This window comes from Pogona vitticeps, chromosome 1 (genome assembly GCF_051106095.1).
Source record: "Pogona vitticeps strain Pit_001003342236 chromosome 1, PviZW2.1, whole genome shotgun sequence".
Lineage (NCBI taxonomy): Eukaryota > Metazoa > Chordata > Lepidosauria > Squamata > Agamidae > Pogona > Pogona vitticeps.
The window spans coordinates 15,872,792-15,891,423 of record NC_135783.1 but is presented as its reverse complement, the minus strand read 5'-3'; the positions used below and the strand labels follow the sequence as shown (position 1 = coordinate 15,891,423).

At 42.3% G+C, this 18,632-nt stretch overlaps 1 protein-coding gene across 1 annotated transcript in view; it reads right to left on the bottom strand.

Moving 5' to 3' along the window:
• Positions 1 to 780: 780 nt before the first annotated feature.
• Positions 781 to 18,632, bottom strand: part of FSHR (follicle stimulating hormone receptor) — a 124,001-nt gene continuing 106,149 nt past the window's right edge. Inside the window, exons 9-10 of the mRNA XM_020811536.3 lie at positions 14,021 to 14,206; positions 781 to 4,822 (exon numbers count right to left, since the gene is read on the bottom strand). Coding sequence (XP_020667195.3) covers positions 3,655 to 4,822; positions 14,021 to 14,206 — 1,354 coding nt within the window. The 3' untranslated portion in view covers positions 781 to 3,654. The remainder of the gene's footprint in view (positions 4,823 to 14,020; positions 14,207 to 18,632) is intronic.

Here is an 18,632-nt window from a genome sequence, read left to right as displayed (position 1 = left end):
TAACAGCACCTAATGACATTACATTCCACGCTCTGGACAAGAGGTATTGATATTGGGAGAAATCCATTAGGAAGTTGCAACTAGAGAAGGTCCATGGAATTAGTGGGGATTTGATGAGTCAACTTCTCCATAAATTCTAAGGATTCAAGAGGTCTACTTCAGCCGCAGTGTACTACAGTACTGGATTTCAGACATGGAGGTAGGTAGAGAAGGCCAAGGAGGTCAGCAAGGAATTCCTAGTTTAGAATGTAGACCAGTCATAGGTAGGTTATTCCAAATGAGGCATCATTGTTTTGATCTCCAATGGACATTGGCACACCCCACCTGAAGTGCCAGGCATTTGGAACTGGGGGGGGGGTGTTCCTGAGAACTATGCCCTGGCTGATCCCCCTAGCAGCAAGAAAGCAGATGAAGTGGTTGTGCAGGGCCTGACAATGTCCTGTCAGCTCGGGCACTTGCAGCAGTGAGAAAGAATAATGACAGAGGTCCTCCCACTGTGACATGTTCACTGATGCTTGCGATGTGATGTCTTGAGAGGGTCACCTTATCTAATGCGAGGGTCCGTCCGCTCTCTTTTCCTCCTTCCCTCCCTTTCACAGGGCCTCTTTTATTCCACCGATTTGCTTCTTGTTCACCTATCTTTCGACAGCCCTCCATCATGACATAAAGCCATCGGTTACCAACATTTAGAAACACAGCCTTCCTCACCCCCTCCTTAGGAAAAAGAGAAGGGAATTTCCCAAACTTCTTAGCAGCAAATACTTGAGACTAACACATAAGTAACAGAATTTTCTTTTATGTGGCAACCAAATTGGCCATTTAGAAAAATAAAAACCACAGCGGAAAATGGGGCCCTTTCTCCACTCTTTCCAATTGAAAACACAGATTCAGTTAAAAAAAACAGTTTACACATTCACAGCTGAAAACAAATCTTTGTTCTACCATTAGTTTAACTCAATGGCCTTTGGTTTTGTCAGGAAATCAGATTTGTGATCAGGATATTCCATAAATTAGTTTTTTTTAAATTACAAGATTGTTATGAGATCTTTACATCAGACTTTTGGTGCTGGGGATTTAATTCATTATCTCTGCACCATTTTCCTAATCTAAGCTTCCTCATGCTTGTCTTTCTCCTGCGAGGGGAGAACATACTTGGTACCTATGTGGCATTCATCTGGTTTTCTCACAGGCAGGTAGAAGCTGGGCAGATTTAAACCAGGAGAAAGGCATAGGGAGAAATGGGTTCGTTTTCTCCATGCCCAATCCACAGTTGGGAACATTTGGGTTTCGGACAATGTCTCTTGGAATCCCACAGCCAAGATGGCCACCTACCATATTGGTTGTACCATTCTGGAAGTTGAAGACCAAAACACAAATGTTTCCCATCTCCGCCCAATCCAAACTCTCTGTTCCAAAATACTAACAAGTATTTGTAGCATGATTTCTGGCTCCCTCTAGTGGGCACTTCTGGTGACACATGTGAAAATATTTTTCTCGATTTTTAAAGATTTTCTAGATTTTTTCCTAGATTTTCTACATTTTTTCCTTTTAATATTTCCAGTATTTTCAAACAGTGGATAAGTGAAACCATGATTACTGATCTTGTGGATATGGGGGTCCTACTGTACACATCAACAACAATGGCAGCATGCTTGCATTCAGGCAGGTATTATCCTTCCCTAACTTGTCCAGACTTTCCTCCAGCAGTGTTATTGTTGGGGGAAGAGAGTGGAAATGAGATCAATAACCCAGAGTGTTGGTTAAAGAGAACAGGCTGAGGAGAATCCAGAGGAGTGAAAGATGTGGAGGGCTGCTTTTGTCTCATGCACTGCAGGCTACTGAACACTAGATTTAGTTTGATTGTTTATTTATACACTCTCCCATTTTTCTACTAAAAGATACTGCTTAAAGTTTCTTCAAAGAATAAACTTCTTAAAAGAATCAAAACATACCTCTGCAGAAAACATAGGTTTTTACCTTGGCCTTTGGAGTTGGGTACCCACAAATGAAAAATGGGGAGAAGCAAGGACATGTGGCTCAGTAATACAGTGGTGCCTCGCTAGACAGTTACCCTGCATGACAGTTTTTTCGCTAGACATTGACTTTTTGCAATCGCTATAGTGATTCGCAAAACAGTGATTCCTACGGGGAAATTTCGCTGGACAATGTTTGGTCCCTGCTTCGCAAACCGATTTTCACTAGACGACGATTTTGACAGCTCCCTCCGCGCTCGCAAAACAGGTGTTTTCGGGACCTAAGCTTCGCAAGACATTGATTTAAACAGCTGATAGGCGGTTCGCAAAGCGGCTTTCCTATGGCTGATCTTCTCTAGACAACGACGATTCTTCCCCATTGGAACGCATTAAACGGGTTTCAACGCATTCCAATGGGGAAATGCTTTTCGCTAGACAATGATTTCGCTAAACAGCGATTTCAGTGGAACGGATTATCATCGTCTAGCAAGGCACTACTGTACCTAAGAGCCACACCATGTAATAAATGCCAAAACAGGTTGAAGAAAGGCATGTCTAGACCAGCTTGGTGGTGGCTGCTCCATTTTGGCAAATGAGGCACTGCCCCATCACAGACCTAGAAGACTCTCCAACCAGCGCACTCCGCCCTGCTTCCTTACTAGACGAGAAAGGTCAGGAAATAATTTGCTTTCCCCATATGCTGAGTGTATGTGGGTGTGCCTGTTTACCTGTGGGCTGGGGTGTGCGCATTAATACCCATTTTAAGCCTTGGCTCTTCTTGTTAGCCTTGGTTTGCCACCCTCCTTTCCCTATGCTGTGCCCTCCTCTTCAACAAACACCGTGGGCATCAGCCACTGCTGGTCCATCATCCTGTTTCTCACAGTGGCCAACCAGAGGCCTTTTGCAACTTGCTAGAAAAAGGTGAGGGCAACAGTATGGTCCCACTTGTGTCCTACATCAACTATGTCCACAGAGGCAGGCCACCTCTGATACTGGAGGTAATGTTGTCACAACTAGAAGCTACTTGAAGGACTTGTCCTCTACGAGTATGGAGTTAGTACCTCACTTAATGGCTGTCTTGATGTTACCTTGGAACACCTTGCATTTATTGCCAAGCTCACTATGGAGAGAACCCTTAATGCAGTGGTGGAACACATATCTTGGATCCGGAAGGTCCAAAGTCTAATCCCAGCAGTCTCCTGTTTTTGTGTATGGGTTTTACATGTGTGCAAGTCTGTGGTCCAAGAAACACAACTCTGCCTATCTCTAATGGGATTCCAGAGATCTCAGACAGCAATACTACTGGCAAGACAATGACCTGCATGTTTTGGAGTGTGGCTGCCAACTGATTTTGAACCACTATGTTGCTCGGCCAGGTAAACCAGTGAACTAACGTCAGCTTTTTTAAAAAATAGTCTGTGACGATGGACATTAAATAAACCAAAACAGAAGATTATAGTAATGATCTCCTAGCATATATAACAGAGCAGTAGAAATAACTAACCAAATAGGTCAAGGAATGCTTAGCCTCTGTTGGTTTGGTATATTTAAGACTGTAATGATGAGATAGGAATATGAGAATTGTCTGGATTCACACACACCCCATAGTTCCCTCTGTTTCCCTAGGGGAATGTGGATCACCCTTTGATTATCCTTGGCATAAATCCATGAACAATCCGCGTCAGTTCACATGATTCAGAGGGACTAATGAATAGACAGTTCCGTCACTGGGTTTAGGAGCTGGTGAGCAATGTCCGTTTTTCATATGGGAGGTATGAACAGAGGAGGATGTTTCTGTTCTGTATATCTGAGCATGCATTTCACAGCAGCCAAATTTGCTCAGGAGAATGAAAAAGTCCCTGCGGAAAGTCTTGGTGAAGATAGCGTACAGGAACGGGTTGGCGCAGGAGTTGATGGGGTAGAACAAAACGAGGAGGATTTTTGAGTTGGACACGGTGATGAGAGGGACCTTGACCGATGCTGAGATCGCAAAAAAGGAGATAGGCGCCATGCAGAGGAAATCCGTGAAGATCAAGATGGCCATACGTTTGGCAATTTTGGTGTCGCTGTTGGATGAGAAGACATTGGGGTTCCTCACGGTGAAGTAGATGCTGATGTAGCAAGTGCAGATGACAATAAAAGCCAGGATATTTAATACCAACAGAAACATGATATACGTCTGGGCAAGGGGTGTCTCTATATCCATGGGCAAGCAGATGCTAACTTTCATGTAGCTGCTGATTTTAAAAATGGGAAGGAGGGCCACAGTGAAGGCAAAGAGCCATCCCATGAGCATAATGACTACTGCATGTCGGAACCGGACTTTGCGATCCAGTTCCATTGCGTACGTGATGGTGTGCCAACGCTCCAGAGTGATGACAGTCAGGGTGTATATCGAAAGTTCACTGGCAAAGACGGTGAAGAAGCCAGCTGTATTGCAACCGGCACCAGTTTGCCAGTCTATGGCATAGTTGTAATACTGGCTTCTGGTCTGCACGTCTTTGATGGCGATCAGCAACAAATAGATGCCTGTGCACAGGTCTGCAAATGCAAGATTGCACATCAGAAATCGAGGAACAGTGAGCTTATACTGGCTGCTGACCAAAATGATGAACACGACAAGGTTTCCTGTGATAGCAAGGATGTTGATGAACCATATGAGGACGCGGAGAATATTGTAACCCATGATGTCTTCACATGGATTGAAGGCATCAGGTTCAGGGAAGCACGTGACCCGAATTTCTTCTCTACACAGGGCGTTATAGTAATCATCTTCATCCAGGTCAAATTCTAGCCCATCGGGGTCTTCTCTCACTGAGGATTTGTTGCATATGGGATGTAACATAGCACTGGAAGGGGAAAAACATATTACAATTAAAACCCTGGGGAAAAATGAGAAGGAAAAAAAAAGGTTGATTGCATGATAGTGATGACACTGTGATTTTTTGTTTTATTTATTTATTTATTTATTTATTTATTTATTTATTTATTTATTTATTTATTTATTTATTTATTGGACTTGTATACCGCCCCATAGCGCTACAAGCACTCTCCGGGCGGTTTACAATTTAATTATGCAGGCTGCACATTGCCCCCCCCAGCAAGCTGGGTACTCATTTTACCGACCTCGGAAGGATGGAAGGCTGAGTCAACCTTGAGCCGGCTACCTGGGATTTAAACCCCAGGTCGTGAGCACAGTTTTAGCTGCAGTACAGCGTTTTAACCACTGCACCACAAGGCTTTTAATGACAGGGCTGCACCTATAAGCAGTTAGGATCAATTAAAGGTGTTGGTAGTGGAGGCTCAACTATTTGAAGAAGCACCAACTCACCTATTAACTCTGATCTTCCTTAAAATAATATACGTATTGGGGACTTTCTCTTTGTATCTCTTTTGCCAGAGGTACAGAGGTCATCTACAAATGGGGATGGCTTTCTCAGCCATTGTACTCCAACTTTGTAATTTTGTCCCTCCAAAAGGGGATGTACCAGCATTTATTTATTTATTTATTTATTTATTTATTTATTTATTTATTTATTTATTTATTTATTTATTTATTTATTTATTTATTTATTTATTTATTTATTTATACCCCGCCCCTCTAGACCACGTCTACTCGGGGTGGCTTACAGCATAAAATATTATTACTGTTTATTTGTCAACAAAAACTTTTTGCTTTACACAAGTGTTTAAATGTAAACAGAGCATATTTTCATCTTTTTTACATTTTTAATCTGCTTTTTCTTGGTACGTATTTTACTTTTTATACTTGTGCTATGTTGAAATCTGCTATGATGAATGGTAGCATAAGATGATTAATTTTATTAATTTTATATTTATCATAAACGACTCACTGTTTTAACTTCAGGATGGTTGTAATGTCATACAATTTATGTGAGATTGCCTTGGAGACTGTTAGGAAATGTTAGTCTATGGTCAAATTGATTGGATGGTTAATGTCTTGAGCAGACAGTTAACAGAGCTAGGATTAACAAGAGAAAAAATATGATCAGATCTTGGAACAGTTTCTTTTTGGATTACAGGAATCCATCTGATACAGTAAGAGATTCTGGATCTTGTAGTCTGAAAAAGTAACCTGTCCATGCTTTGCATATCATTCTTCTTCTTGTAGAAATGCAAAACCTCCTAGTTATATTTCTGAGCACAACTTGCCATTTCTGAATCTAGGAAATGAGAAGATGTCAAGGTTTGGAATTTTATTTTGTACAGTGGTGTCCCGCATAGTGACGTTAATCCGTTCCGGATTAATTGTCGCTATCCGGAAACATCGCAATGTGTTCCTATGGGGCCCAAACTCACCATTATGTGAAGATCCTCCATAGTGCTGCCATTTTCGCACCCTCGGTAAGCGAGGAAATCGCACGAAAATGGTTGCAGCGGCCATTTTGGAACCGCCGATCAGCTGGCCGAAAATGGGGCCGGCGCTGGGGCAGGAGGGCGAGGGAAGGCTCCACCGCCCTCCTCCTGAGCGCACGCCGGCTTTTTCGGCTGGGTAACCGGCCGGCGCTTGGCCAGGAGGGCGGGGGATGGCTCCTCCTCCCTCCTCCCGAGCGCGCCCCCGCTTTTTTGGCCGGCTGATGGGCCGGCACTTGGCCAGGAGGGCGGGGGAAGGCTCTATAGGAAGGGGGAAGGAGTGTACTCAGGACACCGGCTCTATAGACCTGGATCTTGGTATATGTTGTCAGTTTCTTATTAAGCCATACTCTCTTTGTGAGTCTAGAGAATGTGGTAGCTGCTTTGCCAATATGTTTATCCAGCTTGACATAACATAGTGGCAGGTTGCCAAATGTTAAGTAACAAAGGCAGGAGTTACAAAGGCTCCAGAAACAATTCATCCCACCATCTTAACTCTATGTCACTTTGGAGTGACAACAATCATGTACTGTAGCAGTGTGGCAGCTTTCCCCCCAAAAACCTGGTAACAAAATCAACATAGGTTTTCCTCCATAAATTTGAATTGGTTTGGCTAGGTGAGCATTTAGAATTATTTTGTGTGTTCTTAGTATGTTTAGAGGATAAGGAAATCACACTTTAAAAAGTGACAGCACTTTAAAAAAGTTTCAAAGCATTGTTTATATTTTAGCAACAATTAAAAACAAATACATGACATTGTCCCTGCCCTGCCCGCCAAATGAGAGCAATTAACAGTAGCAGATCAGTGAACTGAGCAGCCACCCAAATCACCCGGTTACAGTTTTCCCGACTAAGTGAGATGTATAACAACAACAGTTACATGTCTCATGAAGTCACTTTCAAATTATGGAGATCCTTTGGATCTTCTAGGTATCTAATAGTAAGAGGTGGTTTACCAATCCCTTCTTCTAATGGTGATCTGGGACTGTTGTGCAGCTTGCCCAAGGCTACGTCAGCTGGCTCTCCTCCCCGCAGGCATAGCAGGGAATCAAACTCTCAACCACTAACCAGATATCTAACTGACTGGGCTATCCAGCCAACGAGATGTGGTATAGTTTTATTTAAATTCTAAAAACCATCGCTGACAGTTGAATCTGTATATACAAATTACCATGTACAAGTTTAAACAAACTGAGGGCTTCTTTGCCCTCTTCTGTTTTGTGTATGTCCAGCCAACTTCATGTGGAGGCAGAACGCCTGTACAGGCCTATTTCAGGTGCTTGCTTGAGGAAAGGGAGCTGAGATCAGATCAGTTGGCAACATGGCTGGGGTTGCAGAAAGAGCAGAAGCATTTTTCTTTATGCTGTTTCTGTAATAGTTACACTTCCCTATCCACTTCCTGCCACAACTAGTCATGCATAGCTATCCTGACTCTCCAGTATTTATGATTCCAAGTGAGATTGTACTTTATTGTCTTGAATTGAGCAGAGGAACTACAATCAAGGGGTGGCAACCTCTTTCAGCCTGAGGACAGCCTTCCATTTCACAGACGTTCCTACGGGCCATATTCCACAGGTGGATGGAGCCAGAGGCAAAAAAAAGAGTTTGATCAAATAGCATAACATGTATTCACTTACATCTTTTACAACCTGTAACTAAGCCAAGAAACTGCAAGAAGATTGGGACAACTATGAAGCAACTAGAAGAGATCAAGTTTAAGGATGTCTCACTCGAACCCTAACCCAAGATCATCCATACTATTGTATTCTTGAAAACATACAAGAAAAAAAATTAATTTGAAATACAGTGCTGGAGGAGAGCTTTGCGGATACCCTGGACCTCCAGATAGAGAAACAAATGGGTCCTAGATCAAATTAAGGCTTCATAAAACTGCCTTGAGTTTGCAAGAGCTGAGCAGGGTTATTAAGGACAGGCAGTTTCGGAGGTAACTCATTCATAGGGTTGCTTTGAGTTGGAAGCAACTTCAGGGCACATAACAACAACAGGGACCTCTTGCTGATCCAAGGGGAAGAGTAACAAAAGAGTAACAAAACGAGTTACTCTTCAGAAGTTTTGAGCTCTAGTTAAAATAAGATAAAATATCTCAACATCATTTTTCCCCCTGTTGGTTTGGGGTCCTTTTAAAGACTTTCAGGCTATTTTCAGGCAGGTAGCTCAAAGCGTTCGTCTTTCTCTCCACATCTGAAATTTTCTGAGGGGGTGTCATGGAATAATATATGACCAAGCTGAGCAACATCAGGAGGGTGACAGAGTTTTATTCCCCCCCCCCCAAAGGAGTTGCTTTTGAAGGCGGTGAAAACATTTTCTCCCTTCTTCTCCCTTTCTGCAGAAGGAGAGAAGAAAGCTCCCTGCTCACACTTTCCACATCATAGAGTGCCTTCAAAATAGTTTTCGTACTTCCTTTTATTTCCCTGTGTTTTTTTTTAAATTGCAAGTCACCTCAAGCTGGTTTATGAGGGGAAAAGGAAGGCATCATCATCACTGACAATTTCCCCCCCTCCCCTTCAGCAATCTTCTTCTTGGGTGTATGGACTGCTATGAACACCTGCCCCCCCCCCCCCGTCTCCACATATCTGCCTTTGGAGCTCCATGGGCTAGAAGAATCCTCTACAACAATCCCACTACAACTCCCCAAATCCCCTGGCTGGGAAACTCTGGGACCTTTAATCTGAAAAAGATAAATCTTCCCAGGTCTGTCCTCTCTCCCTCCTTCTCTGTACTCCGTTCGCTTTTTTTTTGGATCACTCTCATTTATATATATATATAAAGATTCCAAAGAGAATTCAGTTCATCATGAAGTATCTTAGTCTGGTCCAGTCTCTAAATAAATGCAGACTAATTTCCATTGGTTTCTCTAGGTTGTATTAAAACATCAGCAACACATTTCTTATTTATGTGAATTTATTGCCTTTGACTATACTGGGCTTTTGGGATGTTTTTATTTTTTATTTTACTAATCCCAGAGGTTTCGGTATATATATAAAATTTAATTTTTTTTTCTGCTCTGTTGTCATGGTCTTTTTCGCCAGTAACAGAGGAGAGAGATTTCCATGGAGAGAAGAAGAAAGACTGTAATTACACTTTAAAAGGCCCTTTAAAGGATACATTCAAGACCATCATCAACGTCATCACTATGACCATCACCACCATCAGCACTACTAACACGTTCAAGGTGATGATGATGAATACTCATTGAATACTCTTCAAATATCGCCACAATACTTTACCGTATCTCCTGTATAGCTGCTGTATTTGAAGTATACTCTTGAAATTCCTTCGGATAAACTAATTTATATCTCATAATAAGCTGTACCAATGTTCTCCATATAGGAGAAAGATATTATATTTTTACAGCATTTGCAAAAGGGACATGGCTTGGCTACTCATATTTGGTATATACACCATAGGGAAAGACAGGACAGGCTATTTCCAGTCTATTTCAATTATATATCTGTTCATTCAGAAGCTCATTTTGTCTCTTTTTCACACTAATTTGTGATAGAAATGCCAACAAACAAACACATCGAAAACAAAACAAAACAAAACACAACATAGTTATGCAAATACTTAATATCCATTTCTAAACCTAGTGGACCCAGTTTTTCAAGCAGAGTTTGCTGGCTGGGATCTTATGGCACTGGGCATGGCGCAACATTATGCCTCCAGAAGCTCACAGGGAATAGTGTGTAGGCAGTCCTCATTGCATGCCATTGTGCAACATATCTGCAGAACTGTTTGCAGGATATCTGGCCTTGGTGTGAATTTCACAGCCCTTTCTGCAATGTTGAATTATGCAGGCATATCTATATGACAGGATTGTGGTTGTTACTTCGTTTGAGCTCAGACCAGTACTGTGAAATTCAGCAATATATTAAACCTGAAAGAGGCTTACAATCTGAAAAGCACATCAGTAGGGAAGTGTGAATGAGAAGAATTCTCAATGTCTGAATTCCTTAACCATTCCTAAAATAGTTATCCAGGTCAATACCCACTTTGATATAAGCAGCCCAATACAGAGGACTTGTGAGGCCTCACCCCACAACATGTTGCTGAGGGCTTGTCCAAACAGAGCATTCATTCATGTAAATGTTCTGGTAGTTTCAGCGTTTACTTCACTATCCATAAAACGCATTCAGTGAGGATCAGTGCCTTTTCCCATACATTTCCACATCTTTCCCGTACATGCTTAATTTTGTGCCAGGCTTTGTATGGGGGTGGGTGGAAGAGTTTAGCATGATGCTTTTCCCCCCAGTGAAGTTGATTTCTGAATAAATGGAAACCTATTAATTGTCACAGAAACATGTATTTGGGACCCTGATGTGGAGGGAAGAGACTGCTCCATATTTTTTTGGCCTTTTTATCACTTTTGAGAATTGTGGGTTTGAAAATTCCACACTGAGGCTTCTCAACTTGCCAAGACTGCCAAACAAATGGCAACGAGGACATTTTTGGTCTTCTTCACATGCAGTGTGAAAGTGCCTGGACACAGACACAGTGCCAAGAGGCTTGGAAAATACCTAAACAATTCACACAGTTATCTGTGACTTCCAGTTAGATGAGGGACTACCAGCTGATATCTAGTCGATTACCTGCTGTTTGATGGGATAAATGAACAAAATAAAATTTAAAAAGTTCCAAAGCACTTTTAAAGCAGGAATGTTCAGACTTATTGAAACAAATTGGTTTATCGTTAAACATTAAGAGATCATGAGAACTCACTCTGGTTTTGCAAATTTCAGACACAAGGGTGAGCTATGGGTGGTTCTCATCGAGAAAAACAGAAGTAGATGACATGAAACTGCAGGCAGGCCATTGCTGCTGTGAAACATTCAACAGCAAAGCAGTTAAAAGCATCGTCAGCTACACAAACCAACAGAGCTGAAGGGTTAATTACACCAATCAATGCTCAAGTCTCAAAGAATACTTGAAAAGAGGAATATAAATGAGGAGGACCCTTGATGCTGGAAGACCTGGTGTTCTCCCACTGATAGCAAATCATTTGCAAGGAAGCCTGATTTAAGAGGCTGAGAAGACCCCATGATTAGCTCCGGTGAAGCTCCACGGGAGGTTATGCTGTTGAAGCTTTCTGGAAATTAGAGATGTGAGTGCACACAGTGGATACATTCATTTAATTATGCCCATTCCTGGCCTTTCCGAGACCAATTCTAATGCCTAAGGTTGTTTCCCTCTTCCTGTTTCCTGAAGTGACAGGAAGTTACAGAAGCAACTTTTTATAGTGTCAATTATTTTTTGTAGAATGATCAGATAGATAGATAGATAGATAGATAGATAGATAGATAGATAGATAGATAGATAGATAGATAGATAGATAGATAGATAGATAGATAGATAGATAGATAGACAGACAGACAGACAGATGATAGATATAGATAGACAGACAGACAGACAGACAGACAGACAGACAGACAGACAGACAGACAGACAGACAGACAGACAGACAGACAGACAGATAGATAGATAGATAGATAGATAGATAGATAGATAGATAGATAGATAGATAGATAGATAGATAGATAGATAGATAGATAGATAGATAGATAGATGAAATAAACAGACATTATTCCCCCAGAAAGGAAAAATATGCCTGTTTATCATCCAAGGTCTACTTCTTCAGTCAGTTGAAAACTCCACTTCTTTCTTTTTTGCTAGTGCTGTTAAAAACAGCCTAGCTATTTCCCAAATAGGTGAGATCCGTCCAGTATATAGTTTGGGACACCAAACTGAGAAGGCCCTTGTTGCCAAGATATTACAACAGCTGAGTGATAAATAAATAAACGAGCAAAACTGCTTTGTTCATTTATCCACATTTCTGCCTTCTCTTTCTACCAAATAAAACAGTGTAAATGACGTCGCTAAAAATGAATGAAGCAATAAAACCATCCAAATTGCCCGCTAAAAACAAAGCTGTGTACCCTGTATGATCCCTTGCCTCAAGTAACATGTAGACTCTGTTGCAAAACTATTAAAATGAATAAAACATCAAAAGTGTTTAAGAGCAGTCTGGGAATATGTGTCTTCACACTATTCCTAAAAGGAGTAAGAGTGGAAAGTAATCCTAATTTTAAAGGAAGTTTGTTTGTTTGTTTGTTTGTTTAAAGTAGTTTTACCCCCACCTTTCTCCTTAAGGAAAACCCATGGTGGCTGACATAATTTAAAGACAACATTAAAAGCCAAATACAGTAAGTGTGCAAATACTAAAAAGGATCAAACAGACGCCACCACTAAAAGACAGTAAACAAAAGCCACACCAAAAAATGCATTCAAAGCAGTGAACCACAACAATCTATTTAAAAACCCCACTCAGGCAACTAGTCATTCAGGGAAAGCTTGCCTGAAGAGAAAGGCCATCACCTGCTTGTGGAAGGACAGCAAAGAGAGGGCCAGCCTGGCCTCCAGTGGGAGGGAGTTCCAGAGTCATGGAACAGCAACAGAGAAGGCCCTCTCCAGTGTACCCTCCAAACGCATCTGTGAAGGTTGTGGGACTAAGAGAACAGCCTCTCCTGGTGATCTTAACAGTCTGACAGGCTCATAAAAAGGGACAGAGTTGTTGAGATGGCTTGGGCCCAATCTGTTTAGGGCTTGATAGGTTGAAACCAGCACTTTGAATTCTGCCCGGAAACTGATTGGCAGCCAGTAGAGCTGCTGTTATGTGATCCATGGGATCAACCTCAGTTAACAATCTGGTAGCTGCGTTTAATTTCACAACCTCTAAGCAATAAGCCAGATGTTGGTTTTCAAGATGGCCTCTCACAAGGAAGTCGACATCTAAGTGGTTTTGTAGACCGGAGACCCCGCGGGCAGCCACGTTGCAAGCTATTTAAGGCATTAAGACTGAAATCCAACCTTTTGAGTTGGGGCTGAGATACAATAGATAACCAGTGCAGTTCTTTCAGTATTGGAGCAAGGTGAGCTGAACACCGTGCACCGGTTGGTAGTCTAGCTGTCTATGCACGATTTTTGCTGCTGAGTCCAGGGATGGTGGAAACCTGGAGGCTTAGAAGAGGTTTCATGGGCTGGTTGCCCTGTCTGATCTTTAGCTGACGCATAGACTGAGGAGCCCCAAAAGGCAAGAAGGGAGCCAAGCTAGCCAAGAAGAGAGAGAAGGAAACACTTAAGGCAGTGGTTCCCAACCTTGGGTAACCCAGGCGTTCTTGGACTGCAACTCCCAGAATCCTTCACCAATTGCTGTGATTATTTCCCAATCTGAAAATGGGCAAGTGTGACACACAGGCATGTCCCAGATCTTCTGCTGTTGTCCACCCCAGGTTAAAACATATCTTGGCTACTCACACAACTATTTCTGGGAGTTTGTATGTACTATTGCAGCTCCCCAATATAAGGCCAGAAAGCAGTGAAATTTTCCCTGGGTTCCCCTGCACAAACAGGTATAACTTCACAAGTCAACTAATGGCTACAGTTGACTGTAATAACCTCCTGGTCAGAGCATTGATAGGCCTGTAAACTCACCAAGAAAAGGAACCTAGAAGCTATCTAACACAGCGCTGACAATGGCATTCTCTTTCGTATGGCAGGCCACTGAGATCGGACAGAAGTCATACCAGACACCTAAATCAAGGCAAATTTTGGCATTCACACAGAATTGGAACCTTAAAGCAACTGGAATGACTTACTTTTGCTTGGTCCTATTTGCAAACGCACAGCAGTGGCTCGGATAGGTGAGGTTTGCCTCGATCAAGGCACGGAACTTGTCCAAAGCAGGCAGCTTCTTTAAATTGTAGGTTGATCTTGCGACCAGCTTGTTAATGTTCTCCAATCCAATGCTGGGCAGCTGACTGATCTGTGTCTCAGATATATCCCTTGGAGAAGAACAGTGAGCATGTTAGATCCTAAGCAATGCCATCAACTGCATGTCTGGACTGATGAACGGGCGTCAACATGCCACTGCAACAAATGTACATGCTTGAAAAGTGGATGCAAGAATACGCACACATTTTAAGCATGCAGAACACTGCTTTAAAACATGTTAATCAATGAAGGGGATAGATTCCTGCAGCACACATGATTTAAAACATTTTGTGTTCCTTTGTGGGGGGAAATAATCAAAAAAAAGTAATGGATCTCATCCTATTTAAAAACAATCAATAGAAGTGGGAACAAACGGGTCATGGAGGAGGAAAAGATTATGGACACAGACTTTACAGACAAGCACATTCTTAGTGAGAATTTTTTTTAAAAAACAGAACCAATTGGTAGTTTGTCCTGGTTAATTTAGCAATGCAACAGGTGTTCCATGGTTCAGCACCTACCCTGCTGGTGCCCGCTGGGTACTGCCTATGAATGGGTGTCCACTGGAGAGGGTAGGGCGTTGAACCATGGAATGCTTGTTGGGGAAGTAAACAAACTGGGACGAATCGCCGAACTGGTGGTTCATGCCCATCTCTAGAACCAACATTGCATGCTTTCTTGTGTGCAAGTTGCTATCTACATTTCATTTGTTCCTGTCTTATCCTTATGTCGGTCCTGTTGAGATGAATACATATTTTATCATCCGCCCATTCTGAACCTTATTGTGCAATACTAGGAGATTAACAGCCAAAACTCTGGTTGTCAGGTGGGCTTGAATCAAAGACTCCAGCAGCTGTGGCTCACACTATAAGCCTTGGATTCTCAGAAGACCAGATGGACCCATTAGGTCAGTGGTTGCCAATTCTGGGTAATCCAGATGTTCTTGGGCTGCATTTCCTAGAAGCTTTCACCACCAGCTGTGCTGGCAGCAAAATGCCATTCATTAGTGAGGTGCTGGTTGTCTTTTGTGCACTGGAACACAATCAGCACCTCATTAATGAATATCAATTTGCTGCCAAGACTTCACATGATTTCCCACAGGCAGATGCAGATTGCCAACAGGGCACTCCCTATTTTTGTGCAGACAAAAACAACCCTGAGAAGCAGTTTGGGGGATTTGAACCCAGTTCTCCCAAATCCTGATCAAACCATTACAGTACACTGTTTCTTTGACTTGAGAATGTCAGGGCAGTTAACATGCAAAAGAGCTATTTCTTTCCAAGAAGAAAAAGAAGGGGGTGGGGGGAACAGACCTGTCAAAGAGGAGTAGATTATTTATCTGGATTATGTAGAAGCAAAAGAAAGTGATAAGTTCTTCTAGCATTAGCACCTGGGAATTGACACTCCTTCTTTTTCTCTGTGGATCACTGTAGTTGAAAGGCTAAAATAAATGGATACAAATCAACGCGTGAAGAAAATGTCACGGAGGATGGATTGGCATTTGGTCTTCATTTTGCCTGAGTAGTTTGAAGGGGAGGAGACATCAAAAAGAGTGAGGGTTGAATCATGAACCAAGCTGATCAACTGGGGAAGGCTGGGTGAAGCAGGAGGCTGCAGATCAAAGAGAATAAAACTCCACAGCATGTGTTCGTTGCAGCGATTCGACAATTAGAATCGGGTAAGTAAAGCAGCAAACGCAGCATGAAAAACATGACAGCTTTGAAGGAACGGGAGGTCGAAAGCTCTGCCTTTAAGGCTGGATGTAGCAGCTTTAAGAATTTGGGCCAGGAATGTGGACAGATATCCAAGAAAGAATACCTAGGGGAAAATGTTGTCTTTAATCAGACTGCAATTACTAGAATCACCCAGAATCTGACTTCCAAAATCTCCAGAAAGCCAAGAATACTCAGAGTTGCTTAAAAAAAACACCAGTTACTTTCCCAAGCTTTGGGTCCAGTGAGGAATTTAGTTTTAGATCAAGCTAGCTGCACAGCACTGCTTTAAAAATAGACCTTTTGGTACTACAACTCACAGAATCCCCAAACAGGCATGATCAACTAGGGCAGTGGTTCTTAACCTTTGTTACTCAGATGTTTTTGAACTGCAACTTCCAGAAACCCCAGCCAGCACAGTTGGTGGGAGTTGCAGTCCAAAACTCCTGAGTAACCCAAGGTTAAGAACCAGTGAACTAGGGGATTCTAGGAGCTGAAGTCCAAAAAACGTACCTTCCCTGCTACAGTCTGGGCTGTAAGTGGCCATTTGGCAGGGTGAAGTGAAGCAAATTTTAAGTTATCATGAAATGGTACCATGAAGTTTTGAAACTCTAGTGGGCATTAGGGGAAATGCCATTTGAATTTGCAATCATAGGCAGCCACGTGGTACGGAACATCACAGATACAGGCAGATCCAACCATCTGTCAGATCTGCTTTGATTTGGATTCCTGCAATGAGTAGGGGATTGGACTCAATGGCCTTACAGGTCTCTTCCAACTCAATTATTCTATTATTCTATGTTCCAGAAAACCTGGAAGGTCCTCAGGCTTAGACAAAAGGCAATCCTCAGTGCCAATTTGAGAATCACTGTAATTCTGTCTTTAGGAGAGCATTGCTGGATGAGTTCTACCTTACCTGTCATTTTGGTTCCCACAGCGGCCAAATGGGAGTTGGTTATTTGAACCTATCACAGAAACCAGGTAATCCAGACAGGATGTTAGGGCAGTGACCTGCCTCAATGATGCTCCAGAACCAGCTACTAACATTCAGTAGCAAAGAGCTAGGTAGGCAAGGATGGACAACTGTGATCTTCCAGATGTTTCGGGCCTACAACTGTTAGAACTCATAAAATCATCATGTCATAGAATAATTGAGTTGGAAGGGGCCAACAAAGCTACTGAGTCCAAACCAGTATTGGTGCATTCACCTTCTCCCAAGAAAATTGGTCCCATCGTTGTACTGCTTTAACGGTTAAGAAGTTTTTGTCTTGCTCACTAATTTTCATTCCCCTCTCTTGACTGTTTGCTGAAGTTCTGCCACACTGACCTTTGACCATCGGAAATTGGCCAGTGATTAATTAGTCCTTAGGAGACAGAAAATAGCTAATATTTCAATTTTAGAGAAACATACAGTGGTGCCTCGCTTAACGGGTGCCCTGTTTAACGATGAAATTGCATAGCAACAAAGATTTTGCGATCGCTTTTGCAATCGCATTGCGATGTTTTAAACAGGGAAAAATCGCTTTCGATGATCGGCACCCTGTTTTGCTTACCAATCATCGCAAAGCGATGATTTTTTAACAGCTGATCGGCGGTTCCAAAATGGCCGCTGGGTAAAAAAAATGGCCCCCGCTGTTTTCTGGGACGGATTCCTCGCTTACCAGGCAGCGAAAATGGTTGCCGTATGGAGGATTTTCGTTTAAAGGTGAGTCTGAAGCCCATAGGAACGCATTGAAGGGGGTTTCAATGCATTCCTATGGGCTTTTTTGTCAAGGAAAATTACATGCCTGAGCAAAATGGAGTATATTAATGAGAATCCATAATGATCAGGTATGTTAAAGCTGAGTCAGGATGACTCAGCAGTGCTGATGCAACTCATGGATGATGCAACTCAGGGATGATGCAATGTGGGATCTGATTGGTCCTGTATATGTATATATGTGTGAATTGTACAGTCAGTTGTATCTTCTTCCTGCTTGAAGATCACTTCTACATGTTATGCTGCCAGACTGCTGTAAATACTGATGTAAATACACGTTGCTGAAGGAAATGCTGCTGGACTGTGTGTGAGTTATTTCTGGACTGCCTGGACCACGAATTACTCTGCTAAAACCGCGATTTGCATTAAGAAACACTGACATTTTTTAAATCGCATAGCGACGAAATCGCTTTGCAGTGATTTTTGCTGCACCGATTATCGTCGCTATGCAAGGCACCACTGTATATGGAGCTATCTGTTATTTTTGTAAGCATAAGATTAGGGAGTGATAAATTAATAAAACAAGAAACAAAGAAATACTGGCCAGAATCCTACTGGCACTTTACACCTGCATAAGAGAAATTGCATAAGTCTTCGAAGCAAACTGACACTCATTAATGAGGTGCCTGTTGTGTTCCTCTGCCCTCAGCATCCCTACACAGTATTGGTTAGGAATGATAGGAGAAGAAGGCTAAAAACATGTCCATGCCTGCCTAGGGGACCAAGAGTTAAGCAGCCACAAAAACCCGGCATAGCTGTTGCTGATCTCTCTTTGCTAGAGATGTGCAGTTGTCTGCCAGCTTGGTTCATACCTGAAGGAGGGCACAGAAATAGGGCCTGGTGGCCCTTTTAGTGACAATCCAACCCAGTCCTTGTCTGTGTCCTTCATAATATTTTTATTCCCTGGATTGCCATAAAAACTCCCTGTCCTGCAGATGGGGAAATGCAAAGGCTTATGAATGATGGAGGAGGCTATACAGTGGAAATGGTAGAAAGACGTCACTTCTGCCCACAGATAGTGCTCTA